At 37.4% G+C, this 20385-nt stretch overlaps 1 protein-coding gene and 1 non-coding gene across 6 annotated transcripts in view; one reads left to right on the top strand and one right to left on the bottom strand.

Moving 5' to 3' along the window:
* LOC117291454 (trafficking kinesin-binding protein 1-like) overlaps positions 1-20385 on the bottom strand; it is a 53988-nt gene that overhangs the window by 22665 nt on the left and 10938 nt on the right. Inside the window, exon 1 of one of the 5 annotated variants that reach the window (XM_033773147.1) lies at positions 14490-15391. The exons of 1 other annotated variant lie outside the window; for it this stretch is intronic. In XM_033773147.1, coding sequence (XP_033629038.1) covers positions 14490-14697 — 208 coding nt within the window. In that variant the 5' untranslated portion in view covers positions 14698-15391. Of the gene's footprint in view, positions 1-3299; positions 3912-4172; positions 4200-5757; positions 6270-14489; positions 15392-20385 lie in introns of those variants that run through there. 3 more of the 5 variants (XM_033773149.1, XM_033773150.1, XM_033773148.1) reach the window with 3 other exon arrangements.
* Positions 17242-17361, top strand: LOC117291964. The gene has a single exon (XR_004519231.1). It is a non-coding gene; the product is annotated as a U5 spliceosomal RNA (small nuclear RNA).

The following is a 20385-nucleotide window of genomic DNA, read 5'->3' as shown; positions in this document are numbered from 1 at the left end:
GTTGGAATATCACACAAAGATATAGGCCGGGTTGTCGAAACATTTGGGTGTCAGAACATTTGAGTAACAGAATGTAGGGCTGTTGAAGCATTTAGCGTGTCGAAGTGAGGTGTGCTTACTCATTGACTATTTACATTTGATGTTCACTACATGTACTATTGTATACCAAGCCTCCCCAACCAGGTACATGTAGAATTCTGTTCCCAAACTAATCACGTAAAATTTAGTAAATATTTAGTTATCATGTTTGTTTGATTTTTTTTGTATGACACTGCCAAGGTCTAATAAACAGAATAAAATTATTGATAACATACATACAACAAAAAATTGCAATGCAAGTTTGCCCAGTTAATGTAAAGGCTAACAGCTTCTCTTAAAGGGGCTACAAGCAGAAAAATAATTAAAGATGAAAATAACTCAGGGTAGCTGAAGGTTGGAATTCATATTCCTCTTAAAACAGTCTAGATTGTAGGATGGAGGGAAAGAGTTCCAAAGAGTTCCAAAGAGATGCAGTACATGTACGTGGAATAACGATTCATGGGAAATCAACATAAGATAAACACAGGATATTGTCATTGCCTTGAATCCGGATCTACAACAATGTCTGGTATGACAGGGACAGTGGGTTCAAAAACAATTTAGATAACATAAAGCATTGGCAACAATGACAAATAGAGACAACTTTGAAAGTTACTTGTCAAACACAATATGGAAAGAATTTCGGTCAAAGATTGAGAATTAAACTAGCACAATACAAAGTAACCTTTTGGAAACCAGTTGAGTTCCTGGTTAGTAATTCAATTAGATCGATACTATCCCACCCTTATTGCTGCACAGTACATGTGAGTGTACATGTAAATGAATTTGAATGTGAACATGATGTATGTAAATTTATGCACTTTCACTTACAGTGTAAACCATAGTTGCATCATTAACAAATTTACTAACAAACAGCTAAACGCCACTGAGCAATATCTGACTCGAAAAATTCACAAGAAGAACAACTCTTAAGCCCGATTCATACTTCCTGCGAATGTGATACGAATGTTGACGTCACAAATTTGCAATGAATAATTCGCAGCAGTTCAACTCTGCTCAACTCACTTGCAAATATAGGTGCGAAAGGAGGGTTGCGACGTCAAATTAGCTTCGCATTCGCAGGAAGTATGAACCGGGCTTTGAAGTTTTTCTCTTGAAGATTCAAGTAATCCTGGATATATTTAGACAATCCTTCAAGAGTGATGTCACCATGAGTCTGATTCATATCTCAGCATCAGAGTGAATCCCACTACCCTGCAGCACTGTCAACAATAAAACGCCCTACTTAAAAATGTACACCCAGACCATGCCCAGACAGACAAGTGGGAGGAGGCGAACAGGAATGTGGGTAAATAAATTTAAAAAATGAAAAAGGCTTCCATTCGAAATAAAATGTTCACAACCCTTTTTTTTTGGGGGGGGGGTATAACATAAGGATTAAAGAGAGGCGTCTGAAGAGATTTTTGCAAAGTTGCTTTCAAAACATTTCCACACAAGATTTGTTAGAAATCCTTCATAAAAACTCTGATTTCTGATCCCTGGATCAGTGTAACTTGAGTAGTCACAGACTTCAGGTTCGTGTCAATGGAGAAAAAAAACATGATGATTGATGCTACTGTCCCACTGAAAAATGCCCAATGGAAATTGTTCAGGATGTGCCGAATGACGAACATTGTAAGGCTAGCGTTATTTTACTATACGTGCCTACGTGACACAAAGCACGCAGGGCGACACAAAACAGTTAATGCAGTGTTCCACTTTTCTTCTGCCTGTCTACCTGCCTCGTCCAAATTATCCATTTTTGGAAACTGTACCTAAACCAACACCAAATTTGTTTTTTTTTTTAATGTGAAATGATTGCTTTATTTGAGGAACTAATTTATTCCTGCTGAATAATTGAGTTGAATTTAAAATAAATAAGTGTTCGTTTATCTCAAAGTTTAATCACAAACTTCAAAATTAATAAAAATTTCAATCACAAAACTTCAAATTTACTCTCAAATTTTAATCACAAAATTTCAAATTTTCTCTCAAATTTAAATCGCGAAATTGAAAAATTACTTTCGCATTTAAATGACAAAATTACTTTCGAATTTAAATATTTCAAATTTACTATCAAATTTCAATCACAAAATAAGATGGAACAGGGCGGTCGGTCTCTCACTCAGACTTTTTAAAAATTGATGAAATTTGATGAAATAAAATCTTGATTCCAAACAATCAACAAACAAATTAACTTAAATATTTTTAGTTATCTAAGTCATTCAAACAGTGAAACACTGTATACATGTGTAGTTTGAGGTACTTCAAGAGAAATAAGAACCATTGAAAAAGACTGCTAAAATGGCAGATTCAAAAAGTTGTCCCCCTTTAGTTTCCTGTCATATGTTATGTAAATGCTGCCTTATTTACACCGGGTGTACATACAACCGGAGTCCATGGATCAAAAAGCTTTATCAAGTTCAGCCAATAATAATATTTATTGATCTCAATGGTATAATCTAGATATTTTATCAGATGAACTTTGAAACAAATACATACTACAGTGCAATTATTCCCTCCCCTGCTTGTCCAACAATGACATCAACTTCAACATGTGAGTCACAAAGACACACAATCATTCACGATTATCATAAATAATGATAAATCAATATGGTTGATTATCATTAAATACCAATTGTTTCACCAGGAATTTGGGGGCTTATTGAGATGAGTCATTTAAACAAAGCAAGCTGTTTTCATCCCAAAATGAGTCAAAACATCTTTTCTGCTAATACTCACTTTTAGCCAATGTGCACAAAATGGTAAAACTTGCTGCTGTTAAAGCTACATGTAATCCAACTTAATTCTAAGGTACATGTTGCCTGGCGGCAGACTAAACAAAAAATAAGTAACATGCTCGCATGAAATTAAGTATTCAAAGTGGCCTCACATCAACAGTACGCTCGCTGGTCTAGAGGTTAAAATGTCTGCTTTAAAATGAGAGGGTTGTGTGTTCCAATCCCACCCGAGTAGTATGCGTGTGGATTTTCTTTCAACAAGATACTCCACGTTACTGGGCATTCTTTGCTAACACAGCTAGCAAAGAAGTTTGATGCTTGCAGAGAATGGTGAGCGTAAGCACAGAATTTGGCGATGAGGAGAGCCATGAAATTTAACCCAGATGGCTAGCCAGGTACGTAGTCGGGAGAGAGACTTATATCAAACCACCTGTTAAACCTCTCCCGTAAATCCTGAACAAAAGATGTCCAGTATCTTACCTGCCAGATCAGCAATACTCATCTGATCGTACAGGAACCAGTCCAACTCCTGGTCCGTCACGTCCATTTTACCGAAGCCAATAGCCCCCCTACTCTCCAAGCGACACTTGTACATTGTTCTTTTCAAACTCCTCTCACCGACAATTCTCAAAAGAAAATGAATGTGGCAACAATTACTTGCCGTGTTTATACCTCGCGTCTCTTTGTGAAAAGAGCACTTTTTAAAATTTCATTTGAATGATCAGAGGATTTGAATGATTGATGTCATGTCGAAATGTTAACTTCGGAATCATCGCTACCACAGGCAACACAACTAGAAGTTTGCATATTTAGGATTACTGGCAAGATTTTCAACAACTCCATTCTATTATGTTTTCCTGCAATCAACTCATCTGATCTATGATGGTAAAAGAAACTTTTTACAGCAATGGCCAAGCAACTGATCCGTTCAGTAGAAACCCACTTCAGCAGAAATCCATTTTTAAAACTCTGGCTACTAAACTTTCCTGATGAAGCGATAAATTCCAATCAAACACTGACAAAACAGAGAAAAAACATCCAAAAGGAACAAATTCCTCAGTGTAAAATCCAACAACTCCATAAAAATCAATCCATTAGTTCACTGACAATCACAATCAAATGCGGAAGGGCTGAGCAAAAACTGTAACGGCTACAATGACAATGCTTCGATCCCGAAACCATTAACCCGACAAAACGGAAACAAAAACAGATAGAATTTCCTGCAAATGATCCATGGTTAACTTGAAACTATTGCAGGACAACCTGGAAAGGGATATTTGATAAGGTCTGAAGAATGCAATGCACAGTATCCAAGGGGATTCCAAGTACATGTACAATCTAAGAGACGGTTACCTTTTCACAAGGGTTGACAAGAACCTTACATGTAGCTAAGACCCCTCAATCAAGAGCCACTGGCTAGTCTTGCTTGCAAATGTAAGATCAACATGGAACTGCTAACAGCCAAACCAACAAAGACGTGTCTGCTGAATGCTGAATGTATCTAGATACATTCAGCAGACACATCTGCATCCTATTACTTATTCTGAATGACTAATACTTATTCTGAAAACACTTTCCAAAATCTTTAATTTTTCTTTTAATTTAAAAATCCCCAAATGCTATCAAATTTGGCTCCAAATAAGCAAGTGCTAAAAAACAAATGTTATGTGAATTATTCTTCCCACAGGTACATCCCAATGAACTGTATTCCTTGTTTTTAGCAATCAAACCACTTCCTCAAATGACCGCACGTTTCCTGCTCTTTGTTCAAGGTCTAGCTAGCCTGGAATATTGTCTCTGAAGACCTGGAAAAGGCCATTTCCATTTTGCAAAGGGGAGAGTTTTCCCATTTGAAATAAAAATATAAGACAAAGTCTTCCGGAGCATTCAAAGTGGCACTAAAGACAGAGACCTCGGGCAAAAGTATTTTTTTATTTGCATTATTAAACTTCAGGCTTGTTTACTAGATGTTATATAAAAATGTTGAACATTTTGATACCCCTTTAACACTACGTTGATAATACCACAGTGACCACTGACACAAGAAATGTTTAGTAAAATGGCTTAAACAAAACTCCTGAGCAGGGTTAATTTTTTTCCTGGGAGTTTCCTTTATACCAAACAAATTCTCCCGGGAATTTTCCAAGGAAATATGCTTAGTGGGAAAGGGACAATCAAGATTTATTGATATTTTCTACAAATATCACATCACTCTGGGCAAAGAAATAAAGTTAACACATTTGAAATTCTTCCCTACAAGTAATGTATTAAAAAAGCGTTAACAAATAAATTAAATCGTGCTCAGCCATAAATAAACACACAACTGGTGATAACTACCCGTAATGGAATACTTCAGAGCAATAAATCGACAAGGTCAAAATCTGCATTTACCCTCTCAATCATAATATGATCTAAAAACTGGCATTTTCTCAGTTACGAAAGGATGTTTATCTAGGTTTGACTTTGGTCATGAGTTCATTTGAACTGGAACAAGTTATGCAGGTCAAGTCAAGAAGTGTTTGCGAATAAAGAAGAAAAAAAAACAACCGAGTAGCACTAATGGGCCTATTTATAAGTAGAACAGCCTAATGCAGTTTTCTTTTGAAATGTACAAAGTCTGTTCTGATGCTTACAAAATTAAAAACTTACAAACAGACCTGATGGAAGCTTTCAAGATAAACACAACACAGATATCAGGAAAAAGTTTCATCCGGCACATTTCATAGCAGCAACAAACAGATTTGTGCACACTAAATGCTAACATTGAGTAGCAAATGATGATATTTTGAGAAGCAACTGACACATTTTGCATAGCATTTTTCTCTGCTATACAAGGGAAATCATCCACTGCAGATCAAAACAAAACACTTGTAAAGATAGAGTGTACAAGATATTCAAGGACAATTTACTACCCAGACACGACCTGATCACCCCTTACCTTTCATGTTGACCATCAGATGAGTCCAATCTTCTATCTCCTCATACCCCATCTTGAAAATGTCGACTGTGTTGTTGATTCGAATGAGAAACTGAGATTTCTGTCCCCCTTCACAAGAAACGTTGAATCCCTTCGCTCCTACATGTACAACAGAATAGCGTCTCTCTTGCTCTATCCGCCTTTGTCTCCATGCACAAAGACGAGCTCATTTAACTCCCACATTTTCTCCCTAGCTCTTAATAAAAAGAGGTCTGCCCAAACAGAGCACTCGGTACAACATCCAGAATGAGATAATACGAAGAGCTGTAGGGATTTCTAGTAGTGCAGGCACATTTCAGCACTTGCATCTGCTCTCCAACGAAACAAATATGGAGATGAAACCATCCAAAAGACATTCCCAAAGGAACCAGGCTAAAGAAAGCGGACCACAACCATGTCCAAGTTAAGAGGAAGACGTGACCTTTCCTCTGCCTTTCTCGTGAGCGATATGGCAACTGTTTCTCTTGACAGGGTATAAACAGGAAACTCTGCCTCTGAATCACCCAGTACGACTACGAGCTGTACTCCCAAGACGTGGTACGCAGCGTATTTTAAGAAGTGCGTCAGAATCTGCGCACATCCCCGGCGACGACTTGGCAGTGTGCCACTTTGTTCAAAAATGCTACTACCTTTTCCTAACCCTCTGCTTAAAAATAACGTAGTTCGTGCACAGATCACAAGGGGTTCTTGGAAATCCCCGAAGGCTTTTCATCAGTCCTCTCGTTGGCAGCCAAACATTACTCCAGACAATAAGTTCGTCGGGGTTTTATATTTCAAGCCTCCCCCTTCCTCATACAACACACGTGCCAAGGAGCCGTCGTGGTACCACAATGCAGCCAGATGACCTGAGGGCATTTTCCCCTCAACGATACGGCTAATCAATTTTACATGAAAGTCTACTGGCCAAGCAGCCAGCGTTTCAAATTAGATATTCTTAAAGGCTCTGTTTGGAGGATTAATTTCAATCTGGAATCTGGGAGTAAAATTGACAAATTCAAATGAAGACGTGATCTTATTTTGATCTTAATGGTATTTAAATACTATCATCCTCCAAATGTTGGATGCCTTGATATGAAAATTTGAATCAAACAGAAGAGAAAAATAGAGGATTTTTAACATGAGCGTTATCAGCACCCTAACAACTGCACAAGCAACAAGCCTCGTACATCCATAAATGCAAAATCCAGACACATTCAAGTAGTATTTTGAGTAAATATCCCGCGGTAAATCCTCTTCAATCAGCAAACCAAATCTTGGATTAGGTGTCCGATATCAAGAGGCGTTCCTCTGCGGGGGTCGAGATACCGGGCATGTCCTGTGCTAACGTCACAATCAACACAAACCCACCACAAAAAAACCCAAAACATTTTGTTTTAAAACACTGATCACCAGCAGCAAAGTCACAGAGAGAGAAAAAAGCACCCAAAAATTGAGTTTTTGAGTTAAAGAGCTTTAGTGATAGAAAGTAAAAATGTTTTACGGAGAAAACAAAACGGAGAACAATTGGCTTAATGTGAATACTGATGTCATAGGCCTACAGTAAGGGCATTTCGTCAGCACTTCATCACTCATCACAAGATCACTGTCCTCTATAATGTACACATTGTGGTTCTGAGTCATCTGGGAATTCTTAATTCAATGCTAATTATCAGCTGCCTGGATGATGTAGTAAGTAGTAACTTGAGACCCGGATGACATAATGTGTTTAAATGAGGATACTAGAGTTGGCTGGCTTGGGCAGGTTCAAGTTGGCTCCTGAAATAGACAGGTCTTTGTATGCACATGATGTCATTAAGTAAGGTGCTCTCACTTATAGAGGTCAAAATAAGATTGGTCATTTGGCTAGTCTCGTGCGCTGGGCGTACAAATCTGTGAGTTGCGATTGTTACTTCATCATTTTACCTCTAAAAAGGGATCAGGAAAAAAGTGCTCACTACATGTACAGGCATCAACATGTACATGACATTACATTGTACTTTCAGTGGTTGTACATTGGATTAGTTAAAGCCCAGTGGTAGTAATTAACTGGCTCGATAGGCAGTCAATTAAACTGTTGTTGGTTTTTTTCTTGTTTTTATGGTTGAATTGTTTCTTTACACCGCGGCTGAATTGAATAAAAAAAAAAGGATACTTTGACAATAAACTATATTACGCCATACGAATATTATAATACAAGGACACAGTATGCCAACAAAGAAATTTTATGAAAGAGTTATCTTTTCTAAACAAATTATATACATGATGTACATACATACATGATGCATTCACCTCGACTTAAAAATATAACTGAATCTTGAGCATTACCAGTAAGGCAACAATTCTAATAACATTATTAAACGCATTACTAGGTAAGGTGTAGGTGGAAGTCTAAAAGGAACACGTTGCCTTGGATCGGATGAGTTGCTCTATAAAAAGCGTTTGTAACCGTTTAGTATAAAATGCATATATGGATAGAAAGATCTTTTAAAAGTAGAATACAATGATCCACACAAATTTGCCTCGAAATTGCGTGGTTTTCCTTTTACTTTGCGAACTAACACGGTCGGCTATTTATGGGAGTCAAAAATTTGACTCCCATAAATGGCCGACAGTGTTGGTCGACGAGGTAAAAGGAAAACCGTGCAATTTCGAGGCATGTTTGTGTGGATTATTGTATTCTACTTTTACAACATCTTTCTAATCGTATGCATTTTATACCAAACGATTACAAACGCTTTTCAAAGACCAACTCGACCGATCCAAGGCAACGAGTTCCTTTAAATATCTTGTAAAAAGTAGATTTAAAAATGTACACTTGTTCCATACTGCAGGCCTCAAAACAACCCACATTACCCACAGCAATTGCCATGGTGCTTTTGCTGTGGTGCCCTTTGCCAAGTTCCAATACAAATTTAAATTGTCCCCATGTAAGTGCCCCTTACCACAGAGAAATTGCTTGGTCTTTGAAAAGCGTTATTAACCGTTTGTAATAAAACGCATATGGTTAGAAAGATGGTGTGAAGTAGAATACAATGATCTACACAAATTTGTCTCGAAATTGGTTTTTGTTTTACACGGTCGGCCGTTTATGAGAGTCAAAAATTTGACTCCCATATATGGCCGACCGTGTTAGTCGACAAGGTAAAGGGAAAACCACGCAATTTCGAGGCATATTTGTGTGGGTCATTGTATTCTAGTTTTAAAACCTCTTTTGAACCATGCATTTTATAGCAGTCGGTTACAAACGCTTTGTGTATAGACCAACTCGTCCGATCCAAGGCAACGTATTCCTTTGAGAGCAAAGTTCAAGGCCTGACTCCTGGATACAGAATCTATTTGTTTCCATAGAGATCTGTAACGTCACAATGGGCAGAATGCCACTTTAGAATTCATGAAATTCACATTCAATTTAAATGTTGTAAATCTTGAAGAAGAAAAAAATAAATAAGATGTTTTTGTAAGTTGTGCAAAAAAACCTGGACAGAGTGTGTGTTTTTGCTAAGATGTGGCGGCGATCCTCTTATAATACAAGTATTTTCACTTTAACCAAATACACACAACCAAATTCATCAGAGACTTGACAGAGGATTGCACAGTCTAATTAGTTTTAGAAGTGATAGCTGTGTCTAGCGTCCATGCTTGATCCTTCCTCTGTGGTTTTTAATCAGATTTGTGCTTTCAGGCTGGACAAACAAGCCACAAGGGCAATGATTGAACCAGGGCATGATTAACCCCAAAACAGACAAACGCTTGGGAGATTATAGACTATAGGGTGCTAATGGAATTGTAATTGAATCACAGCGGCATCAGGCGTATAGATGCGCCCTCTATCTACTCCTTCCTTGTTGGACTTTAAGTGGTACATATTCCAAGTGAGGTTTTAGCCAGGGTTTGGTAAGGGGCTGTCCAAAGTTGCAGGGAACTTAAAAGCTGGGAGTCCAAATTGATCACTTACACTTCATTTACATGTAAATATGACAGATAAAACAGGGTTTCCAAATTAAAACAGGGTTTCCAAATTAAAACAGGGTGTCCGAATTAAAACAGGGTGTCCGAATTAAAAACAGGGTGTCTAAAAGACACCCATCTAGCTAGCACTATGTTAAGGACTTAAAGGCAGTGGACACTATTGGTAATTACTCAAAATAATTATTAGCATAAAACCTTACTTGGTGTTGAGTAATGGGGAGAGGTTGATGGTATAAAAAAAATCTTTTAGTAGAGATGTGTGAGATCTAATTGCTATTTCTAAAGGCATTGACCATGACACAAATTTCTTGTAGGAGGAAAAAAGAGAGCTAGTATGAATATTTTCATTTTTAAAAGGTTTTCATTGAATTTCAATTGTGGACATTTTCTACAAAATGGCATTGGGCTATTTTTTAAAATTTTATTGAATTTGTGAGATCTAATTACTATTTCTGTAGGCATCGACCATGACACACATCTTGTAGGAGGCAAATGAAAGATTGTACTTTCAAATTAATACTTTCAGCCAATTTCAGACATGGAAAATGTGTGATTTTAGCACTTTACGACAGATCTGAATGTTCTCATTGTTTACGATAATGTTAACTGTCTTACAAGCCTTTTGCATTTATCAGTGATCAATTTACAAATGATAACATTAGTTCCTTCAAATAAACAAATTCCTTTGAAAATCCATTAAACTATTTACATTTTGTCTAAATGATTTCAAAACATTTTGGTTTTAAAGGCAGTGGACACTATTGGTTAATACTCAAAATAATTATCAGCATAAAACCTCACTTGGTAACGAGTAATGGGGAGAGGTTGATAGTATAAAACATTGTAAGAAACGGCTCCCTCTGAAGTAATGTAGTTTTTGAGAAAGAAGTAATTTTCCACGAATTTGATTTCGAGACCTCAGATTTAGAATTTTAGGTCTTGAAATCAAGCCTCTGAAAGCACACAACTTCATGTGACAAGGGTGTTTTTTTCTTTCATTATTATCTCGAACTTCGACGACCGATTGAGCTCAAATTTTCACAGGTTTGCTATTTCATGCATATGTTGAGATACACCAACAGTGAAGGCCAGTCTTTGACAATTACCAAAAGTGTCCACTGCCTTTAAAACCCTCATCAAGGCAAGTGAATGTCACATCGGTAGTTAATTTCCAGCCCTGAAAGTATATTAGTCTCAATCCTCAGCCAAACTTCTTTAAGATGACTTCATAATGGGAATACCTATAGCCGACCCTTAAGATCGACTGCAGCTAACGCTGGACTAAAAATAGTTTCTGACTGGAAGTATAAAGCAGTTTGTCTCTACTACTCTAGAGCCTCTAACGTCACCTAGGATGTGAGAAGTTTATGTCCAGGGTTTGTGAAGGACACATTGAGATTTGGGTAACATACTCATGTCAAGAAAGGCAACCAACTAATTGACTACATGTGTATACATATGTCACAGCCAAATTAACTTCTTGACGTCATTATTTGTATTACATTATAGGGTTCCCCCACATGGACAAGTCAGTCAATTGGGCCGCTGTGCAAAATGGGCCGCTATAAATATCTGTTTCAGCACTTAGAAACCCTGTATTAAGCGCTGTATAAATGCATGTTATTGTTATTATTATGCGCTTACTGCATTCTAATACAAATGAATTGCAACTGATACACAAATGAAATTTTTCTTGTGACTCTGATGACTGATTGAGCTTAAAGTTTCACAGATGGCTTATTTCATAAGTACATGTGGGACACTCCAGCGCAATACTGGCCTTTGCCAATTACCAATTATATCTGCATGCATTGCTTCAAGTTTTTGCTTCAAGTAATCTCCAAATCTGCATTATTTTAACACGAGACACTGAAATACAACACGGTCCAACAAATATTAATAAATTGTTTCATTTTGAATATTTGTTGATATTCGGGAGAAAGCATGTTTGTCTTATTAGATGATCTTCCAAACAAAGGAATTCAGCAAAGCTTGGATTTACTCCAAGCTTGCAACAGCGAGTCTCTTATATATAAACAATGGTTTAACCTTATAAGTTATAGCTCTTATTGTGAACATCTAATTCTAAGGTTATGGATTGCACAAATCAATAAATTGTGATTAAGTAACTAGAAGACTCTTACTCGCTCAGAGGCATGCTTTGAAGGATTTGAACTAGCAACCTTGTGATTGCAAATCCTGCAATAAAAAGCCTTTGTGATGATTCCTTTGTAAAAATTAAAAGCCCCTAGCTCATTGAATAGCATTGTCTATGAGCTATGTTTCTTAATTGATCCCTCCTGGTATCGATTACTTTAATCTCATCTCTATCACAATATCTTTTCAGATTACTTTCGTTAGTTGAGATAATTCGTAAAGGCACTTGACACCTTTAGTAATTGTCAAAGATCAGTCTTCTCACTTGGTGCATCCCAACATATGCATAATATAACAAATCTGTCAAAATTTGGACTCAATCGGTCATCGAAGTTGCAACCTTGATGCACAAAATATTGTGCTTTTTGATGCATTAAGAAGTTATAAAATACTTCAGGAAGTCTTTTCATATTTGAGTGAAATATCAGCGCTTTCTCAAAAAATACATTACTTCAGAGGGAGCCGTTTCTCTCAATGTTTGATACTATCAACAGCTCTCCATTGTTTGTTACCAAGTAAATTTTCACTCCAACAATTATTTTGATTCCAATAGATTGTGTTGAATATGACGTCACCATTCAAATACTTGCCCTACAACATGGCGTCTGTGAGTGTGTGTGCACGTGTGCCATAGAAATCAAACCGGGAAGTACACGTTTAGACACACATGGTCTGCCCGACAAGATGAAGACTTTCATAGCAACAAAGGGGAATATTGATATGGTCTATAGTGTCCAGTGCCTTTAAAGCCATTGGACACTTTCGGTAAACAGTATTATCCAAGGCCCACACTTCGTGTATCACAACTTATATATAAAATAACAAACCTGTGAAAATTTAGGCTCAATCGGTCATCGGAGTCGGGAGAAAATAACGGGAAAACCCACCCTTGTTTCGCTGTGTCATGACATGTGTTTAAAATAAATCTGTAATTCTCGATAGCGAGAATTGATATTGTTTAATGTTTTCTCAAAAGCTAAAGCATTTCATGGAATACTATTTCAAGGGAAGTCTTTCTCCATTATCTTCTGTAAACCCCGAAAGTTATATGTAAATCTGTGCATTTTTTTTTTTTTTTTTCTGTTCCGAAAGTGTCCAATGGCTTTAATGTGGAATAAACAAACCTGAACACTTGACCATGATATGCTCATCACATTGTTGTTGACGAAGGTGGTGGTTGTTTTTCCAGAACATGTAGAGGAGTGTCACATAATTGTTTGAATTATTAAGAATTCATTTCCAAGTACTACTAGTAATTGTTTGTGAGGCTAATCATCCTTACTCGCAGCTGAGAAGCTGAGTTGCGAAGGACGTGGCATGCAAGGTGTTTGAGCTGCTGCCATGCAAGGGTGCCTCTAGCAGCCAGACACATCGATCTATTCATGACCTAAACCATGGAGCAATTTATTGCTCCATGCCTAAACATAGCACAGCCTGAGAATTGAGATCGAAAGTGTTTGATGTTTTTTCGAAGGGAGGAAAACCAGAGGGCCAGGAGAAAAAACTTTGTGGCATAAGAGGGAACCAACACAAAACTCTAATCTGGCCCTAACTGGGAATCGAACCAGGGTCACATAAGGTGAGAGGAGAGCGCTTTACGCACAAGCCAACCATGCCACATTTAGAGGTACAATGTAGCGCAGTACAGAGTAGCGGTTATGGAAGTTTGTTAAACCTATTGCATCAACAATATATTAAGATTAAGAGTCGGTTTGTAGAAAAAATGCTGGTACTCTTAAAACAACCATAGAAATCTACAAAGTACAAAAACCTGATAATCTTTCATTTCAATCTGATTTCCGATCAGAAATTTTCAGATGATTCATAAAATAATTTCTTTCCTTTTATAATGGACCCTTAAAGACATTGGACACTTTCGGTAAACAGAATTGTCCAAGGCCCACACTTCGTGTATCACAACTTCTATATAAAATAACAAACCTGTGAAAATTTAGGCTCAATCGGTCATCGGAGTCGGGAGAAAATAGCGGGAAAACCCACCCTTGTTTCTGCACGTTTCGCCGTGTCATGACATGGTCTTTAAAATAAATCCGTTATTCTCGATATCGAGAATTGATATCGTTTGAATGTTTTCTCAAAAAGTGAAGCATTTCATGGAATAATATTTCAAGAGAAGTATTTCACCATTACCTTCTGTAAACCATGTAAGTTATTTGGAAATCTGTGAACCTTTAATTTTGTTTCTGTACCGAAAGTGTCCAATGGCTTTAAAGGGTGACTAAATGATAAAATTATTTTACCAATTTATAACAGGATAATAATTTTTACTAGGGCAATCAAATTTGAAGGTTTTTAAACAGATCCTGTTAAATTACAAGCCTCCCTGCAGCAATATATCAAGTAGAATCTATTGAGCAAAAAATTACTAATGGCCACACGTTTTGACCCCAGCTGAGGCTAAACGGACAACACAAACAAATATTTATTGCCTTGAAAATGGTAAAATGAGACCATTCAGGATAAACTATATCAAGAAAATAGAGCCAGCTTTCACTTTAGAGCTGGAAGTTACAATAACCCATCACTTGCAAGCAATGTCAACAATTAACATACATGTTCAAACTTACCAACAGCTTTGTTGTTGTTAAAGCCTTCTTCCAGGCATGGCATCCCTGCAAGAAGAAAGCTCTGATTTTGGCTCACACAGAATCCATTCTGCTCGCTCACTGTCTCATAAAGACCTTCCCATGGTGCACTAGTGCTTTGGAACTCCTGTCCGCACGTGGACTTGTCCGAGTCCGAGCGGGAGCCATTACATAGCTTGCTCTCTGTCATTGATTTGTGATGGGTTACCCGACTACCGGGTACCGGTTGAGCGTTAAGAGCTTACATCGTGACACAGGGCACCCAAAACACTAAGAATTGGTTTCATGAAAAATAAAAAATCCTACTGCACCAAAAAAATAGAATCCTCAGTTAGCAGAAGTAAAGCGTGATGACAACTGTAGATCTGACCATAGACTTGCATCAATTTTTTTGTGCATCAGGTTGTAAGACAGCACACATTAATGCAGTGTTCTTCCTTTCAGTGGTTCGCTAGTTTAAAAACACACAAGGACCTGTCAAAAGTCTTCAAGTGGTCTGGCTGGCCAATTCAGTGTTGAAACATCCCTATTTCATTTGAAGTTCATGGACCAGTTGATGAAATAACTAGCAATATCCTTGTCCTGCTGGCCAGTCACTTAACATTATTCAGTGCAAACGTGTCACTAGGTATTTCTGAAAACCAAGTTAAAACAACAAACCAACCAACCATTTTCTGACAACTGTACAAGTTCACTGTTTATTGCTCCATGATTCACACAAGACAACAGGTATTCCTCTGACAAGTTGACATGTCCTCACCCTGGTTTCGATAACATCCTTCAACGTTCCCACAGATGTTCCCACAGATCCGTGGTCCTTTCTCTATGCACAGACTTACACTCCAATCCACAAGTCCAATATATCCTATTTGCTCTGTGTAATCACTTCCATGCTGTATTCATCCAGGTATGACCAGAGTACAACAATGCATGCAGCCTGGACTGTTAATCCTGTATTCTGATAAGTGTTGTATTTATTGAGTGGTCACAAGTGGTGCTAGACATGTGTCAACGGACATCTATCATGATGCTTGATAGTGTTGATGTACACTATGATATAGAGTGATGATCTAGAGTGATAATTGAAGCTGGGTATAACTGTCAACTGTTCCTGTGGTGTTCCTACATATTCAACTCAGCATTTATTGTCAACCATAAGCAGGCTAAGCACTTAAGAGCTATAAATGGATCCCAGCTAAATCTTGTTTGAATGAATTCCTGAATGGCTTCAAAACTAGTCCAGTATCTGATGGTGAGTTCTGTAACACATGTGTCCACTCTGGACATGTAATGAGGGACCAGAGCTGGTGGTGTCCCAAAACTCATACTCCAGAGTCCCCCAAAAAGTCTCCAAAAGACTTTAAATCCTTCTTAACTGACTTTTAGTTCTGTAACATGTAAGATCTCAATGTGCAATGAGGGACATAGCATGGTGGATGTCCTAAAACTCACGTACTCCAGGAGTCCCCAAAAAGGTTTTCTCAACCATGAAAACTCTCCACAAAAGACCTTTTAACCATCAATGTGTCAGCTCACAAAGTATAATGAGGGACTTTTAACATGGTGGTAGACATCCAAAAACTCACGTACTCCCACCTCAAAAATGATTCAGGGCTCTCTCAACCAAGCTCCACCGCAGACTTTTGTACTGTTCATGTACATGTAAATCCCAAGCTGACCATTGATGGCTTTACCGCATACAGAGATGGTTACCGCACACAGCTAAGACCCTGACATGGTTTTAACGACATTGCAGTTGCACGACACACACAAGAAGAGGACAGAAAGAACGGCCATGACGATATTTAGCTGTACTATGTTGCTATGGAAACCCTACAGATACCCCAAAATGGGATTATTGTTGGGTCGTTGCTTGGTGATTATAATTTACAGCAGAGTATTTTTTCTGTGGACAGTTGTACCTTTTACACAACACAGACAAGAATCTCTTGTCAACAAACTGTTTGTGTTCAGAATTCTGACAACATACAATACAAACAAAATCAATAATAAATTTACAGCTGGCATTAGTATTCCGAAAGAGCAAGCTGCCCTGGCCAGAACATTGCTGGAAATGCTTGTGGAATTTTTAGACTTTTGTTAAATTAACACACAATAGACTATCAGTGTCTAAGAATAACATTGTTTTGGGGCTCATTGATTTCTATTAAAAAAAATATATTGTTCATCAATAATGACACTATTGAATGTCTGTGCACAGTTCAGAATAGAAACAGCCTTGAGAATTCAGGTAAAACTGGAACACCCCTATTAGATAATGGAACATGCAATACATGTACCAACTGTAGTGTACATGTCTACATGTACATGTACTGTGTATGAATTGTACATTGTATGGCATTACGCATACCGCACACACAAAGCACATGTGTGTGATTAGTGGACCGCATAAAGCCCGCCCCCATCCTGCCACACACACGGTCACTCAGCTATGCAAATGAGGTCAAACCAGCTTGTGCACAATAGAATGCCTGTGCCAAATCAGCATTATACAGTCATAAAATCCTGATTTTTGCAATATTTTGAGCTCATTAAGAAGATTTGAGTGAAGATTTTTTGTAAACTAATATCAATACATATAGTAGTGTATTTCAGATGACATTGTAAGACAATTTAAAAAAGTTTTTTATTGGGGTGTATTTTCATGCTATTATAACACCATGGGTAGAAGTCAGTACCCAAAAGGTCACTCCATGTTGGAAACCACTAATCAGTACTCTGGTTTCACTGCATTCGCATAAATCTTTCGCCTTTTACTAAAGATTTCCGTGCAGAGGAACAACTTAATGAGTCTATAGACTAATTTTTTGCTGCCCAGTCGAAAGATTGGGCTAATAAATAATCAAAAAACAGAACTTGATAATATAATAACTACTCATCTATTGAGTGTGTCATATTTACCAATTACTGGCCGATGTCATTTTTAGTGGAATTCTCAACCATACTCATGCAGCACAAGTGTATCTCATCTGTTTATAAGTTAACAACTATACACTGCCAAAATTACTAAATTAAGAACTACTGTAAATAAGTGGGTATAGACACTCTGGCCAGACTTTGTTTTGCTGGACAACTAATATGAGAGGTCCATGTTTTAAAAAAGGGGGACAACAAATCAAAATAATTTTTAGCATCAAAAATTACTTGGCAACATGCAAGGGAGAGCTGTTGAGACATTGTAAGAAATGGCTCCCTCTGAAGTAATGTAGTTTTTGAGAATTAAACAGATTTCAGGCCTGAAGCCTTTAATTAAATGCATCTGAAAGCACACCAATTTGTGCAAAAAGGGTGTTTTTTCTTCATGATTCTACTAACTTTGAGTCCAAATTGTCACAGATTTGTTATTTATGCATATGTTGGGATACACCAAGTGAGAATACTGGTCGTTGACAATTACCAAAGGTCCAGAGCCTTTAAGCTGCTTTGTAACATGCTAAGACTTTGTACTGTGTTTTTAAATTTCCAATGGCACAGTCTTTCTCAAAGGCTTAAAGAAAGATTTTCTCAAGAGAAACTCTGCAAGGCAACCAACTATTTTTGTTTGCATTTATACCATACATGTAGGCCATTTTGGTTGGTCAGCAGTTTGAAACAGCTAATAATGTTTTTCCCCATTAAAATATATCAACAATACTGCAGTTTTTCCAAAGAAGGCCCCTAAAATGTAACCATCATTCTATTCACATACTATGTTTACATAAGATTCATGCTACATGTACTTGATTCACTAGCAAAAATATGATGATTCAACAACCAAAGTTCTGTCCATGCAGAGTCGTTAACCAAGTCTACTGCCCTCTAGGGGCAGAATCTGCTAAGCTTTCATAATTTGCAATCATGTCACGTCAATATCACATCATCAGAGGAGGCCATGGGTTAAACAACTTCCAACTATTGTTATTTTCAAGTACCAATTTCCACTCCTAATGATACAGTGTATCCAAATGAAGATACAAGCTTTGTAGTATTTTTTCTCTTTCCTGTTTCTACACAACAGCAATATTTGGTATCTATGGGGATAAAGGTTATCGCTGAACGAAAAGCACTTCAAATTTTGTTTAGTGTTTTGGCACGTACACACTGGTTGGAGTATTTTGTTCAGTTGATTTCTTTATTCATGAAATAGGCCTATGGGGAAAATAGATAAACGGTACATCTTTGGGTTCATGTGTAAATTTCAAATAAGTTTTTCAATTGAAAACTTTGCGAGGAGGCCGCAGGTTGAACAACTTCCAACTACATGTATTGTTGTTTCCCAGTACCAATTAATACTCCTAATAACACAATGTATCAACTGGAGCTTTATAGTTTGTGTCTCTTTCCAGCAGTTTCGGTTGAAAACTAAGCAAGGTTTTTATTTTTATTTTTGGTTACATTAACTAAACTGAAGCACCTGATCTTAAGATCTGGTTTGGAGCAGTAGGTGTCGGGTATAATAAGGAAGGGGATTATTACGAATGAACATTTTAAATCCTATTTAAAAAGTTATTAAAGTCCACTGTTTTCCTCTGAGACAAAAATCCATCCTTTTGAAGAAAGAAAAAACACCCAAACAAACCCAACATTCAGGGACATGAGTTTGCCAATCTGGTGCTTTAAAGATGAATCTATGACAGTCTAGTCAGTCTGTGCTTCAGACACTTTGCAATGAATTACTGCCACGAAGATTACTTTAGGTTTTTTTTGATCAACACAACTGTTTTTCTCCCAACACACTTTAATTTGATTGTACAACCAGCCAATCCTTCTGCTAGCCTTGGGTAAGAAGACTACTGTCTATATTGATCCATTGTACAGTACATTGTAGATCAAAGAACCAGCCTACAGACATGTTTTCCTGGATCCTGGGCTGGTTAGCCTGAACATCTGACGTCACACTTTGAGGCTTGTGAATAACAGCAGATACCAGCATGACCCGATGTTGCCAAATGTACCTTTGACCTCATGTTCATTTCACATTATGAGATTCACAGTCAATTCACACCATGTACAGTGGTGCATAACACAACACTTAATGATGTACATGTACACAACATTATAAATGCACACTCTGTATGCAGACGATCGAAAATGCAAGTTGACAAACTTCATCACCTCGGACCAATCATAACACAGATATTGAATTGGAAAGCTTAAGTCACATCACGATTATCTAATGAAACTATTGCATCCAAAGAAATTATTGGGTTTGTAAGACCAGTGCCTGTCTAAGACCAGTGCCCGTCTTTATCATTGCGGGTAAACAAAGGAGACCAGTCTAGTTCCCAGACTACAACCATTAGGTCTGTCTACAATATTTTAGGCTTCAGTATCGATATAGATCTTGGATCCAGGACCCCAATATATTTGCCAGAAAAAATTAGTTTACTTGACAATGATGAAGTTAAACTTCAATCCAGGACCAAAACTTCAAGGGAACAATTTACCTGCTTTAAATCATTCCCCTCTGTTGATTTGTCGCTGCACCATGAGCATCTCACAGATGGATACCGGGACATTAAAAATGCTAATTTTATTTGTTTAGCTTTTTATTTGAACTTTGAAATGGATTATTGCAATCAACCAACATTTGCAGCCAAGGGCTGAATTTGGGTCAAATAAAAAAGATTTTATAACATCACATTTAGCAATCAACCTAACTACAACCAGCAGAAATTAGACCTAACTACAAATCACAACTACAAGAAAAACCACGAGAAAAAAAAATGAAAAAAAATATTTTTAAATATTGGCATTATGTACTTGTTGCATCTCAAACATAGCTTTACAATATTTTGTCCTTGTATTTCCCAGCTCCTGTCTTAACTCTGTACATAAATACTGTGTGCATAAAGTATTACACAACATGCAATCCTAA

Source organism: Asterias rubens, chromosome 6, assembly GCF_902459465.1.
Source record: "Asterias rubens chromosome 6, eAstRub1.3, whole genome shotgun sequence".
NCBI lineage: Eukaryota > Metazoa > Echinodermata > Asteroidea > Forcipulatida > Asteriidae > Asterias > Asterias rubens.
The sequence above is the reverse complement of the archived record's forward strand: the minus strand, read 5'-3'. Positions and strand labels throughout refer to the sequence as shown.